The following is a 14563-nucleotide window of genomic DNA, read 5'->3' on the forward strand; positions in this document are numbered from 1 at the left end:
CTGTAGGGATTTCATATGATTCTATGAATATGGTTTTATTAATTTCCTTTTTGTTATTTCCTCCTGGGATGTAATTCTGGAATATATCTAACCAGTGATGGTAACCATGGTTGCTGGGTAGGCTTGTAGACTGTCTGGGGGAGCGGGGGGGGTTGAGTGGGAGAGGGGGGGGGGGGGTCAGCTTTCCTGCCCAGCTGTGTTACCTCCTCTCTCGAATCATACTGCTCGATAATGCTTTTCAGTTTGCTGCCGAGCTCGGTGTTTTCCTCGCACAGTTTGAAGTTGCGCTGGCTGTGCTGGTCGATCTGGGACTGGATGTCCAACAAGGTGTCCTGAAAATGTTTGGTCACATCTTTGCGTTTCTCCTCCTCCACTCTCGCTCGCTGCAAACTCTCCTCCTGCTCCGGGAATAAACAATGGATCGCATCAAAGACAAGGAGAGGCAGGGTGGAAAGCATGTCTCAGACCCTGCGTGATCCACTCGCCCAACTGTCTGATTCGCTAACTTAACTGTATGATCCACCAACTCTCAGTGTGATCCATTATTTTGCCTGCATGATCCGCTCACTCACCTGCGTAATCCACTAGCTCATCGGTACGATCTACTCTCTCAACGCATGATCCACTCTCTCGGCTGTATGATCCACTCTGTCACTGCGTGACCCACTCTCTCACCTGTGTAACCCACCATGTTACGCTGCAATCCACTCTGTCACTGCGTGATCCACTCTCTCACCTGTGTAACGCATGTTACTCTGCAATCCACTCTGTCACTGCGTGATCCACTCTCTCACCTGTGTAAGCCATGTTACTCTGCAATCCATTCTGTCACTGCGTGACCCACTCTCTCACCTGTGTAAGCCATGTTACTCTGCAATCCATTCTGTCACTGCGTGATGCACTCTATCACCTGTGTAATCCACCATGTTTCTCTGCAATCCACTCTGTCACTGCGTGATCCAGTCTCTTACCTGTGTAACCCATGTTACTCTGCAATCCACTCAATCACTGCATGATCCACTCTATCACCTGTGTAACCCATGTTACTCTGCAATCCACTCTGTCACTGCGTGATCCACTCTCTCACCTGTGTAACCCATGTTACTCTGCAATCCACTCAGTCACTGCGTGATCCACTCTATCACCTGTGTAACCCACCATGTTACTCTGCAATCCACTCTGTCACTGTGTGATCCACTCTCTCACCTGTGTAACCCATGTTACTCTGCAATCCACTCTGTCACGGCATGATCCACTCTCTCACCTGTGTAACCCATGTTACTCTACAATCCACTCTGTCACTGCGTGATCCACTCTATCACCTGTGTAACCCACCATGTTACTCTGAAATCCACTCTGTCACTGCGTGATCCACTCTCTCACCTGTGTAACCCGCGTTAATCTGCAATCCACTCTCTCACTGTGTGATCTACTCTCTCACCTGTGTAACCCACCATGTTACTCTGCAATCCACTCTGTCACTGCATGATCCACTCCATCAGCTGTGTAACCCACCATGTTACTCTGCAATCCACTCTGTCACTGCGTGATCCACTCTCTCACCTGTGTAACCCACCATGTTACTCAGCAATCCACTCTGTAACTGTGTGATCCGCTCTCTCACCTGTGTGACCCACCATGTTACTCTGCAATCCACTCTGTCACTGCGTGATCCACTCTCTCACCTGTGTAACCCACCATGTTACTCAGCAATCCACTCTGTAACTGTGTGATCCACTCTCTCACCTGTGTAACCCATGTTACTCTGCAATCCACTCTGTCACTGCGTGATCCACTCTATCGCCTGTGTAACCCATGTTACTCTGCAATCTACTCTGTTACTGCGTGATCCACTCTCTCACCTGTGTAACCCATGTTACTCTGCAATCCACTCTGTCACTGCGTGATCCACTCTCTCACCTGTGTAACCCGCGTTAATCTGCAATCCATTCTGTCACTGTGTGATCTACTCTCTTACCTGTGTAACCCACCATGTCACTCTGCAATCCACTCTGTTACTGCGTGATCCACTCTCTCACCTGTGTAACCCATGTTACTCTGCAATCCACTCTGTCACTGCGTGATCCACTCTCTCACCTGTGTAACCCGCGTTAATCTGCAATCCATTCTGTCACTGTGTGATCTACTCTCTTACCTGTGTAACCCACCATGTCACTCTGCAATCCACTCTGTTACTGCGTGATCCACTCTCTCACCTGTGTAACCCATGTTACTCTGCAATCCACTCTGTCACTGCGTGATCCACTCTCTCACCTGTGTAACTCACCATGTTACTCTGCAATCCACTCTGTCACTGCGTGATCCACTCTCTCACCTGTGTAACTCACCATGTTACCCTGCAATCCACTCTGTCACCGCGTGATCCACTCTCTCACCTGTGTAACCCACCATATTACTCTGCAATCCACTCTGTCAGTGCGTGATCCACTCTCTCACCTGTGTAACCCACCTTGTCACTCTGCAGTCCACTCTGTCCCTGCGTGATACATTCTCTCACTTGAGTAACCCACCATGTTACGCTGCAATCCACTCTGTCACTGCGTGATCCACTCTCTCACCTGTGTAACCCACCTTGTCACTCTGCAATCCACTCTGTCACTGCGTGATCCACTCTCTCACCTGTGTAACCCGCGTTAATCTGCAATCCACTCTGTCACTGTGTGATCCACTCTATCACCTGTGTGAACCATGTTACTCTGCAATCCACTCTGTCACTGCGTGATCCACTCTCTCACCTGTGTAACCCATGTTACTCTGCAATCCACTCTGTCACTGCATGATCCACACTATCACCTGTGAAATCCACCATGTTACTCTGCAATCCACTCGGTCACTGCGTGATCCACTCTATCGCCTGTGTAACCCATGTTACTCTGCAATCCACTCTGTCACTGCGTGATCCACTCTCTCACCTGTGTAATCCACCATGTTACTCTACAATCCACTCTGTCACTGCGTGATCCACTCTATCGCCTGTGTAACCCACCATATTACTCTGCAATCCACTCTGTTACTGCGTGATCCACTCTCTCACTTGAGTAACCCATGTTACTCTGCAATCCACTCTGTCACTGCGTGATCCACTCTCTCACCTGTGTAATCCACCATGTTACTCTGCAATCCACTCTGTCACTGCGTGATCCACTCTATCGCCTGTGTAACCCACCATATTACTCTGCAATCCACTCTGTCACTAAATGATCACTCTCTCACCTGTGTAACCCACCATGTTACTCTGCAATCCACTCTGTCACTGCGTGATCCACTCCCACACCTGTGTAACCCACCATGTTATGCTGCAATCCACTCTATCACTGCGTGATCTACTCTCTCACTTGAGTAACCCATGTTACTCTACAATCCACTCTGTCACTGCGTGATCCACTCTCTCACCTGTGCAACCCGCGTTAATCTGCAATCCACTCTGTCACTGTGTGATCCACTCTATCACCTGTGTAACCCATTTACTCTGCAATCCACTCTGTCACTGTGTGATCCACTCTCTCACCTGTGTAACACATGTTACTCTGCAATCCACTCTGTCACTGCGTGATCCACTCCATCACCTGTGTAACCCACCATGTTACTATGCAATCCACTCTGTCACTGCGTGATCCACTCTCTCACCTGTGTAACCCACCATGTTAATCTGCAATCCACTCTGTCGCTGTGTGATCCTCTCTCTCACCTGTGTAACCCATGTTACTCTGCAATCTACTCTGTCATTGCCTGATCCACTCTCTCACCTGTGTAACGCATGTTACTCTGCAATCCACTCTGTCACTGCATGATCCACTCTATCACCTGTGTAACCCATGTTACTCTGCAATCCACTCTGTCACTGCGTGATCCACTCTCTCACCTGTGTAACTCATGTTACTCTGCAATCCACTCTGTCTCTGCGCGATCCACTCTATCACCTGTGTAATCCACCATGTTACTCTGCAATCCACTCTGTCACTGCGTGATCAACTCTCTCACCTGTGTAACCCATGTTACTCTGCAATCCACCCTGTCACTGCATGATCCACTCTCTCACCTGTGTAACCCATGTTACTCTGCAATCCACTCTGTCGCTGCGTGATCCACTCTCTCACCTGTGTAACCAGCGTTAATCTGCAATCCACTCTGTCACTGCGTGATCCACTCTCTCACCTGTGTAACCCACCATGTTACTCTGCAGTCCACTCTGTCACTGCGTGATCCACTCTTTCACCTGTGTAACCCATGTTACTCTGCAATCCACTCTGTCACTCCGTGATCCACTCTCTCACCTGTGTAAACCACCATGTTACTCTGCAATCCACTCTGTCAGTGCGTGATCCATTCTCTCACCTGTGGAACCCACCATGTTACTCTGCAATCCACTCAGTCCCAGCGTGATCCACTCTCTCACCTGTGTAACCAGCGTTAATCTGCAATCCACTCTGTCACTGCGTGATCCACTCTCTCACCTGTGTAACCCACCATGCTACTCTGCAGTCCACTCTGTCACTGCGTGATCCACTCTCTCACCTGTGTAACCCATGTTACTCTGCAATCCACTCTGTCACTCCGTGATCCACTCTCTCACCTGTGTAAACCACCATGTTACTCTGCAATCCACTCTGTCAGTGCGTGATCCATTCTCTCACCTGTGGAACCCACCATGTTACTCTGCAATCCACTCAGTCCCAGCGTGATCCACTCTCTCACCTGCGTAAACCATGTTATTCTGCCATCCACTCTGTCACTGCGTGATCCACTCTCTCGACTGTGTAACCCATGTTACTCTGCAATCCACTCTGTCACTGCGTGATCCACTCTCTCACCTGTGTAACCCGCGTTAATCTGCAATCCACTCTGTCACTGTGTGATCCACTCTCTCACCTGTATAACCCATGTTACTCTGCAATCCACTCTGTCACTGCGTGATCCACTCTATCGCCTGTGTAACCCACCATATTACTCTGCAATCCACTCTGTCACTGCGTGATCCACTCTCTCACCTGTGTAACCCATGTTACTCTGCAATCCACTCTATCACTGTGTAATCCACTCTGTAACTGTGTGATCTACTCTCTTACCTGTGTAAGCCGCTTTAATCTGCAATCCATTCTGTCACTGTGTGATCTACACTCTTACCTGTGTAACCCACCATGTCACTCTGCAATCCACTCTGTTACTGCGTGATCCACTCTCTCACCTGTGTAACCCATGTTACTCTGCAATCCACTCTGTCACTGCGTGATCCACTCTCTCACCTGTGTAACTCACCATGTTACTCTGCAATCCACTCTGTCACTGCGTGATCCACTCTCTCACCTGTGTAACCCACGTTAATCTGCAATCCACTCTGTCACTGTGTGATCCACTCTATCACCTGTGAAATCCACCATGTTACTCTGCAATCCACTCGGTCACTGCGTGATCCACTCTATCGCCTGTGTAACCCATGTTACTCTGCAATCCACTCTGTCACTGCGTGATCCACTCTCTCGACTGTGTAACCCGCGTTAATCTGCAATCCACTCTGTCACTGTGTGATCCACTCTCTCACCTGTATAACCCATGTTACTCTGCAATCCACTCTGTTACTGCGTGATCCACTCTCTCACCTGTGTAACCCATGTTACTCTACAATCCACCCTGTCACTTCGTGATCCACTCTCTCACTTGAGTAACCCATGTGACTCTACAATCCACCCTGTCACTGCGTGATCCACTCCCTCACCTGTGTAACCCATGTTACTCTGCAATCCACTCTGTCACTGCGTGACCCACTCTCTCACCTGTGTAAGCCATGTTACTCTGCAATCCACTCTGTCACTGCGTGATGCACTCTATCACCTGTGTAATCCACCATGTTTCTCTGCAATCCACTCTGTCACTGTGTGATCCACTCTCTCACCTGTGTAACCCATGTTACTCTGCAATCCACTCAATCACTGCATGATCCACTCTATCTCCTGTGTAACCCATGTTACTCTGCAATCCACTCTGTCACTGCGTGATCCACTCTCTCACCTGTGTAACCCATGTTACTCTGCAATCTACTCTGTCACTGCGTGATCCACTCTATCCCCTGTGTAACCCGCGTTAATCTGCAATCCACTCTGTCACTGTGTGATCCACTCTATCACCTGTGTAACCCATGTTACTCTGCAATCAACTCTGTCACTGCATGATCCACTCTCTCACCTGTGTAACCCACCATGTTACTCTGCAATCCACTCTGTCGCTGCGTGATCCACTCTCTCACCTGTGTAACCCATGTTACTCTGCAATCTACTCTGTCATTGCCTGATCCACCCTCTCACCTGTGTAACGCATGTTACTCCGCAATCCACTCTGTCACTGCATGATCCACTCTATCACCTGTGTAACCCATGTTACTCTGCAATCCACTCTGTCACTGCGTGATCCACTCTCTCACCTGTGTAACTCACGTTACTCTGCAATCCACTCTGTCTCTGCGCGATCCACTCTCTCACCTGTGTAACCCACCATGTTACTCTGCAATGCACTCTGTCACTGCGTGATCCACTCTCTCACCTGTGTAACCCATGTTACTCTGCAATCCACTCTGTCACTGCGTGATCCACTCTCTCACCTGTGCAAACCACCATGTTACTCTGCAATCCACTCTGTCAGTGCGTGATCCATTCTCTCACCTGTGGAACCCACCATGTTACTCTGCAATCCACTCAGTCCCAGCGTGATCCACTCTCTCACCTGTGTAACCCATGTTATTCTGCCATCCACTCAGTCCCTGCGTGATCTACTCGCTCACCTGTGTAACCCACCATGTCACTCTGCAATCCACCCAGTCCCTGCGTGATCCACTCTCTCACCTGTGTAACCCATGTTACTCTGTAATCCACTCTGTCATTGCGTGATCCACTCTCTCACCTGTGTAACCCATGTTACTCTGCAATCCACTCTGTCACTGCGTGATCCACTCTCTCACCGGTGTAACTGAGGTTATTCTGCAATCCACTCTGTCACTGCGTGATCCACTCTCTCACCTGTGTAACCCACCATGTTACTCTGCAATCCACTCAGTCCCTGCGTGGTCCACTCTATCACCTGTGTAATCAATCATGTTACTCTGCAATCCACACTGTCACTGCGTGATCAACTCCATCACCTGTGTAACCCTCCATGTTACTCTGCAATCCACTCTGTCACTGCGTGATCCACTCTCTCACCTGTGTAACCCATGTTACTCTGCAATCCACTCTATCACTGCGTCATCCACTCTCTCACCTGTGTAACACATGTTACTCTGCAATCCACTCTATCACTGCGTCATCCACTCTCTCACCTGTGTAACACATGTTACTCTGCAATCCACTCTGTCACTGCGTGATCCAGTCTCTCACCTGTGTAACCCATGTTACTCTGCAATCCACTCTATCACTGCGTCATCCACTCTCTCACCTGTGTAACACATGTTACACTGCAATCCACTCTGTCACTGCGTAATCCACTCTCTCACCTGTGTAACCCATGTTACTCTGCAATCCACTCTGTCACTGCGCGATCCACTCTCTCACCTGTGTAACCCACCATGTTGCTCTGCAATCCACTCTGTAACTGTTGAATCCACTCTCTCACCTGTGTAACCCACCATGTTACTCTGCAATCCACTCAGCCCCTGCGTGATCCACTCTATCAACTGTGGAATCAATCATGTTACTCTGCAATCCACACTGTCACTGCGTGATCCACTCCATCACCTGTGGAACCCACCATGTTACGATGCAATCCACTCTGTCACTGCGTGATCCACTCGCTCACCTGTGCAACCGGCGTTAATCTGCAATCCACACTGTCACTGTGTGATCTACTCTCACACCTGTGTAACCCACCATGTTACTATGCAATCCACTCTGTCACTGCGTGATCCACTCTCTCACCTGTGTAACCCACCATGTTACGCTGCAATCCACTCTGTCACTGCGTGATCTACTCTCTCACTTGAGTAACCCATGTTACTCTACAATCCACTCTGTCACTGCGTGATCCACTCTCTCACCTGTGTAACCCATGTTACTCTGCAATCCACTCTGTCACTGCGTGATCCACTCTGTCACCTGTGCAACCCGCGTTAATCTGCAATCCACTCTGTCACTGTGTGATCCACTCTATCACCTGTGTAACCCATGTTACTCTGCAATCCACTCTGTCACTGCGTGATCCACTCCATCACCTGTGTAACCCACCATGTTACTATGCAATCCACTCTGTTACTGCGTGATCCACTCTATCACCTGTGTAATCAATCATGTTACTCTGCAATCCACACTGTCACTGCGTGATCCACTCCATCACCTGTGGAACCCACCATGTTACTATGCAATCCACTCTGTCACTGCGTGATCCACTCGCTCACCTGTGTAACCCGCGTTAATCTGCAATCCACACTGTCACTGTGTGATCTACTCTCACACCTGTGTAACCCACCATGTTACTATGCAATCCACTCTGTCACTGCGTGATCCAATCTCTCACCTGTGTATCCCACCATGTTACTCTGCAATCCACTCTGTCACTGCGTAATCCACTCTCTCACCTGTGTAACCCACCATGTTACTCTGCAATCCACTCTGTAACTGCGTGATCCACCCTCTCACCTGTTAAACCCGCGTTAATCTGCAATCCACTCTGTCACTGCGTGATCCACTCTATCACCTGTGTAACCCATGTTACTCTGCAATCCACTCTGTCACTGTGTGATCCACTCTCTCACCTGTGTAACACATGTTACTCTGCAATCCACTCTGTCACTGCGTGATCCACTCCATTAGCTGTGTAACCCACCATGTTACTATGCAATCCACTCTGTCACTGCGTGATCCCCTCTCTCACCTGTGTAACCCACCATGTTAATCTGCAATCCACTCTGTCACTGTGTGATCCACTCTATCACCTGTGTAACCCACCATGTTACTATGCAATCCACTCTGTCACTGTGTGATCCACTCTATCACCCGTGTAACCCATGTTACTCTGCAATCCACTCTGTCACTGCGTGATCCACTCTCTCACCTGTGTAACTCACCATGTTACTCTGCAATCCACTCAGTCCCTGTGTGATCCACTCTCTCACCTGTGTAACCCATGTTACTCTGCAATCCACTCTGTCGCTGCGTGATCCACTCTCTCACCTGTGTAACCCGCGTTAATCTGCAATCCACTCTGTCACTACATGATCCACTCTCTCACCTGTGTAACCCATGTTACTCTGCAATCCACTCTGTCACTGCATAATCCACTCTCTCACCTGTGTAACCCACCATGTTACTCTGCAATCCACTCAGTCACTGCGTGATCCACTCTCTCACCTGTGTACCCCACCATGTTACTCTGCAATCCACTCTGTCACTGCGTAATCCACTCTCTCACCTGTGTAACCCACCATGTTACTCTGCAATCCACTCTGTAACTGTGTGATCCAGTCTCTCACCTGTGTAACCCACCATGTTACTCTGCAATCCACTCTGTAACTGTGTGATCCAGTCTCTCACCTGTGTAACCCACCATGTTACTCTGCAATCCACTCTGTCACTGCGTAATCCAGTCTCTCACCTGTGTAACCCACCATGATACTCTGCAATCCACTCAGTCACTGCGTGATCCACTCTCTCACCTGTGTACCCCACCATGTTACTCTGCAATCCACTCTGTCACTGCGTAATCCACTCTCTCACCTCTGTAACCCACCATGTTACTCTGCAATCCACTCTGTAACTGTGTGATCCAGTCTCTCACCTGTGTAACCCACCATGTTACTCTGCAATCCACTCTGTCACTGCGTAATCCAGTCTCTCACCTGTGTACCCCACCATGTTACTCTGCAATCCACTCGGTCACTGCGTGATCCACTCTCTCACCTGTGTAATCCACCATGTTACTCTGCAATCCACTCAGTCACTGCGTGATCCACTCTCTCACCTGTGTAACCCATGTTACTCTGCAATCCATTCTGTCACTGCGTGATCCACTCTCTCACCTGTGTAACCCATGTTACTCTACAATCCACTCTGTCACTGCGTGATCCACTCTATCACCTGTGTAACCCACCATGTTACTCTGCAATCCACTCTGTCACTGTGTGATCCACTCTATCACCTGTGTAATCAACCATGTTACTCTGCAATCCACACTGTCACTGCGTGATCCACTCCATCACCTGTGGAACCCACCATGTTACTATGCAATCCACTCTGTCACTGCGTGATCCACTCGCTCACCTGTGTAACCCATGTTACTCTGCAATCCACTCCTTCACTGCGTGATCCACTCTATCCCCTCTGTAACCCACCATGTTACGCTGCAATCCACTCTGTCACTGCGTGATCTACTCTCTCACCTGTGTAACCCATATTACTCTGCAATCCACTCAGTCCCTGCGTGATCCACTTTCTCACCTGTGTAACTCACCATGTTACTCTGCAATCCACTCAGTCGCTGTGTGATCCACTCTCTCACCTGTGTAACCCATGTTACTCTGCAATCCACTCTGTCGCTGCGTGATCCACTCTCTCTCCTGTGTAACCCATGTCACTCTGCAATCCACTCTGTCACTGCGTGATCCACTCTCTCATCTGTGTAACTCACCATGTTACTCTGCAATCCACTCTGTCACTGCGTGATCCACTCTCTCACCTGTGCAACCCGCGTTAATCTGCAATCCACTCTGTACTGTGTGATCCACTCTATCACCTGTGTAACACATGTTACTCTGCAATCCACTCTGTCACTGCGTGATCCACTCTCTCACCTGTGGAACCCGCGTTAATCTGCAATCCACTCTGTCACTGTGTGATTCACTCTATCACCTGTGTAACCCATGTTACTCTGCAATCCACTCTGTCACACCGTGATCCACCCTATCACCTGTGTAATTCACCATGTTACTCTGCAATCCACTCGGTCACTGCGTGATCCACTCTCTCACCTGTGTAACCCATGTTACTCTGCAATCCATTCTGTCATTGCGTGATCCACTCTCTCAACTGTGTAACCCATGTTACTCTACAATCCACTCTGTCACTGCTGATCCACTCTATCACCTGTGTAACGCACCATGTTACTCTGCATTCCACTCCGTCACTGCGTGATCCACTCTCTCACCTGTGTAACCCATGTTACTCTGCAATCCACTCAGTCCCTGCGTGATCCACTCTCTCTCCTGTGTAACTCACCATGTTACTCTGCAATCCACTCAGTCCCTGTGTGATCCACTCTCTCACTTGTGTAACCCATGTTACTCTGCAATCCACTCTGTCGCTGCGTGATCCACTCTCTCACCTGTGTAACCCGCGTTAATTTGCAATCCACTCTGTCACTACATGATGCACTCTATCACCTGTGCAACCCACCATGTTACTCTGCAATCCACTCAGTCACTGCGTGATCCACTCTCTCATCTGTGTAACCCGCGTTAATCTGCAATCCACTCTGTCACTGTGCGATCCTCTCTATCACCTGTGTAATCCACCATGTTACTCTGCAATCCACTCGGTCACTGCGTGATCCACTCTCTCACCTGTGTAACTCACCATGTTACTCTGCAATCCACTCTGTTGCTGCGTGATCCACTCTCTCACCCGTGCAACCCGCGTTAAACTGCAATCCACTCTGTCACTACATGATCCACTCTCTCACCTGTGTAACCCATGTTACTCTGCAATCCACTCTGTCACTGCGTGATCCACTCTAACACCTGTGTACCCCACCATGTTACTCTGCAATCCACTCTGTCACTGCGTAATCCACTCTCTCACCTGTGTAACCCACCATGTTACTCTGCAATCCACTCAATCACTGCGTGATCCACTCTCTCACCTGTGTAACCCACCATGTTACTTTGCAATCCACTCTGTAACTGTGTGATCCAGTCTCTCACCTGTGTAACCCACCATGTTACTCTGCAATCCACTCTGTCACTGCGTGACCCACTCTCTCACCTGTGTAACCCATGTTACTCTGCAATCCACTCTGTCACTGCGTGATCCACTCTCTCACGTGTGTAATCCACCATGTTACTCTGCAATCCATTCGGTCAGTGCATGATCCACTTTCTCACCTGTGTAACCCATGTTACTCTGCAATCCACTCTATCACTGCGTCATCCACTCTCTCACCTGTGTAACCCATGTTACTCTGCCAGCCACTCTATCACTGCGTCATCCACTCTCTCACCTGTGTAACACATGTTACTCTGCAATCCACTCTGTCACTGCATGATCCACCCTATCACCTGTGTAATCCACCATGTTACTCTGCAATCCACTCGGTCACTGCGTGATCCACTCTCTCACCTGTGTAACCCGCGTTAACCTGCAATCCACTCTGTCACTGTGTGATCCACTCTCTCACCTGTGTAACCCATGTTACTCTGCAATCCACTCTGTCGCTGCGTGATCCACTCTCTCACCTGTGTAACCCGCGTTTATCTGCAATCCACTCTGTCACTACATGATCCACTGTATCACCTGTGTAACCCACCATGTTACTCTGCAATCCAGTCAGTCACTGCGTGATCCACTCTCTCACCTGTTTAACGCACCATGTTACTCTGCAATCCACTCTGTAACTGTGTGATCCACTCTCTCACCTGTGTAACCCACCATGTTACTCTGCAATCCACTCTGTCACTGCGTGATCCACTCTCTCACCTGTGTAACCCATGTTACTCTGCAATCCACTCTATCACTGCGTCATCCACTCTCTCACCTGTGTAACCCATGTTACTCTGCAATCCACTCTATCACTGCGTCATCCACTCTCTCACCTGTGTAACACATGTTACTCTGCAATCCACTCTGTCACTGCGTGATCCACTTTCTCACCTGTCTAACCCATGTTACTCTGCAATCCACTCTATCACTGAGTCATCCACTCTCTCACCTGTGTAACACATGTTACTCTGAAATCCATTCTGTCACTGCGTGATCCACTCTATCACCTGTGTTACCCATGTTACTGTGCAATCCACTCTGTCACTGCGTAATCCACTCTCTCACGTGTGTAACCCACCATGTTACTCTGCAATCCACTCTGTAACTGTGTGATCCAGTCTCTCACCTGTGTAACCCACCATGTTACTCTGCAATCCACTCTGCCACTGCGTGATCCACTCTCTCACCTGTGTAACACATGTTACTCTGCAATCCACTCTATCACTGTGTCATCCACTCTCTCACCTGTGTAACCCATGTTACTCTGCAATCCACTCTATCACTGCGTGATCCACTCTCTCACCTGTGTAACACATGTTACTCTGCAATCCACTCTGTCACTGCGTGATCCACTCTCTTACCTGTGTAACCCATGTTACTCTGCAATCCACTCTGTCACTGCGTGATCCACTCTCTCACCTGTGTAACCCATGTTACTCTGCAATCCACTCTGTCACTGCGTGATCCACTCTCACACCTGTGTAACACACCATGTTACGCTGCAATCCACTCTGTCACTGCGTGATCCACTCTCTCACTTGAGTAACCCATGTTACTCTACAATCCACTATGTCACTGCGTGATCCACTCTCTCACCTGTGCAACCAATGTTACTCTGCAATCCACTATGTCACTGCGTGATCCACTCTCTCACCTGTGTAACCCGCGTTAATCTGCAATCCACTCTGTCACTGTGTGATCCACACTATCACCTATGTAAACCATGTTACTCTGCAATCCACTCTGTCACTGCGTGATCCACTCTCTCACCAGTGTACCCCATGTTACTCTGCAATCCATTCTGTCACTGCGTGATCCACTCTCTCACCTGTGTAACCCATGTTACTCTGCAATCCACTCTGTCGCTGCGTGATCCACTCTCTCACCTGTGTAACTCACCATGTTACTCTGCAATCCACTCAGTCCCTGTGTGATCCACTCTCTCACCTGTGTAACCCATGTTACTCTGCAATCCACTCTGTCGCTGCGTGATCCACTCTCTGACCTGTGTAACCCGCGTTAATCTGCAATCCACTCTGTCACTACATGATCCACTCTCTCACCTGTGTAACCCATGTTACTCTGCAATCCACTCTGTCACTGCGTGATCCACTCTAACACCTGTGTACCCCACCATGCTACTCTGCAATCCACTCTGTCACTGCGTAATCCATTCTCTCACCTGTGTAACCTACCATGTTACTCTGCAATCCACTCAATCACTGCGTGATCCACTCTCTCACCTGTGTAACCCACCATGTTACTCTGCAATCCACTCTGTAACTGTGTGATCCAGTCTCTCACCTGTGTAACCCACCATGTTACTCTGCAATCCACTCTGTCACTGCGTGATCCACTCTCTCACCTGTGTAACCCATGTTACTCTGCAATCCACTCTGTCACTGCGTGACCCACTCTCTCACCTGTGTAACCCATGTTACTCTGCAATCCACTCTGTCACTGCGTGATCCACTCTCTCACGTGTGTAATCCACCATGTTACTCTGCAATCCATTCAGTCACTGCATGATCCACTCTCTCACCTGTGTAACCCATGTTACTCTGCAATCCACTCTATCACTGCGTCATCCA

The 14563-nt window shown here is 49.1% G+C and overlaps 1 protein-coding gene across 2 annotated transcripts in view; it reads right to left on the reverse strand.

Moving 5' to 3' along the window:
• The window catches only part of txlnba (taxilin beta a), a 142399-nt gene that overhangs the window by 19914 nt on the left and 107922 nt on the right, over positions 1-14563 (reverse strand). For both annotated transcript variants that reach the window (XM_072513719.1, XM_072513710.1), the window contains exon 5: positions 204-398. In XM_072513719.1, coding sequence (XP_072369820.1) covers positions 204-398 — 195 coding nt within the window. The remainder of the gene's footprint in view (positions 1-203; positions 399-14563) is intronic.

This window comes from Scyliorhinus torazame, chromosome 1, assembly GCF_047496885.1.
Source record: "Scyliorhinus torazame isolate Kashiwa2021f chromosome 1, sScyTor2.1, whole genome shotgun sequence".
Lineage (NCBI taxonomy): Eukaryota > Metazoa > Chordata > Chondrichthyes > Carcharhiniformes > Scyliorhinidae > Scyliorhinus > Scyliorhinus torazame.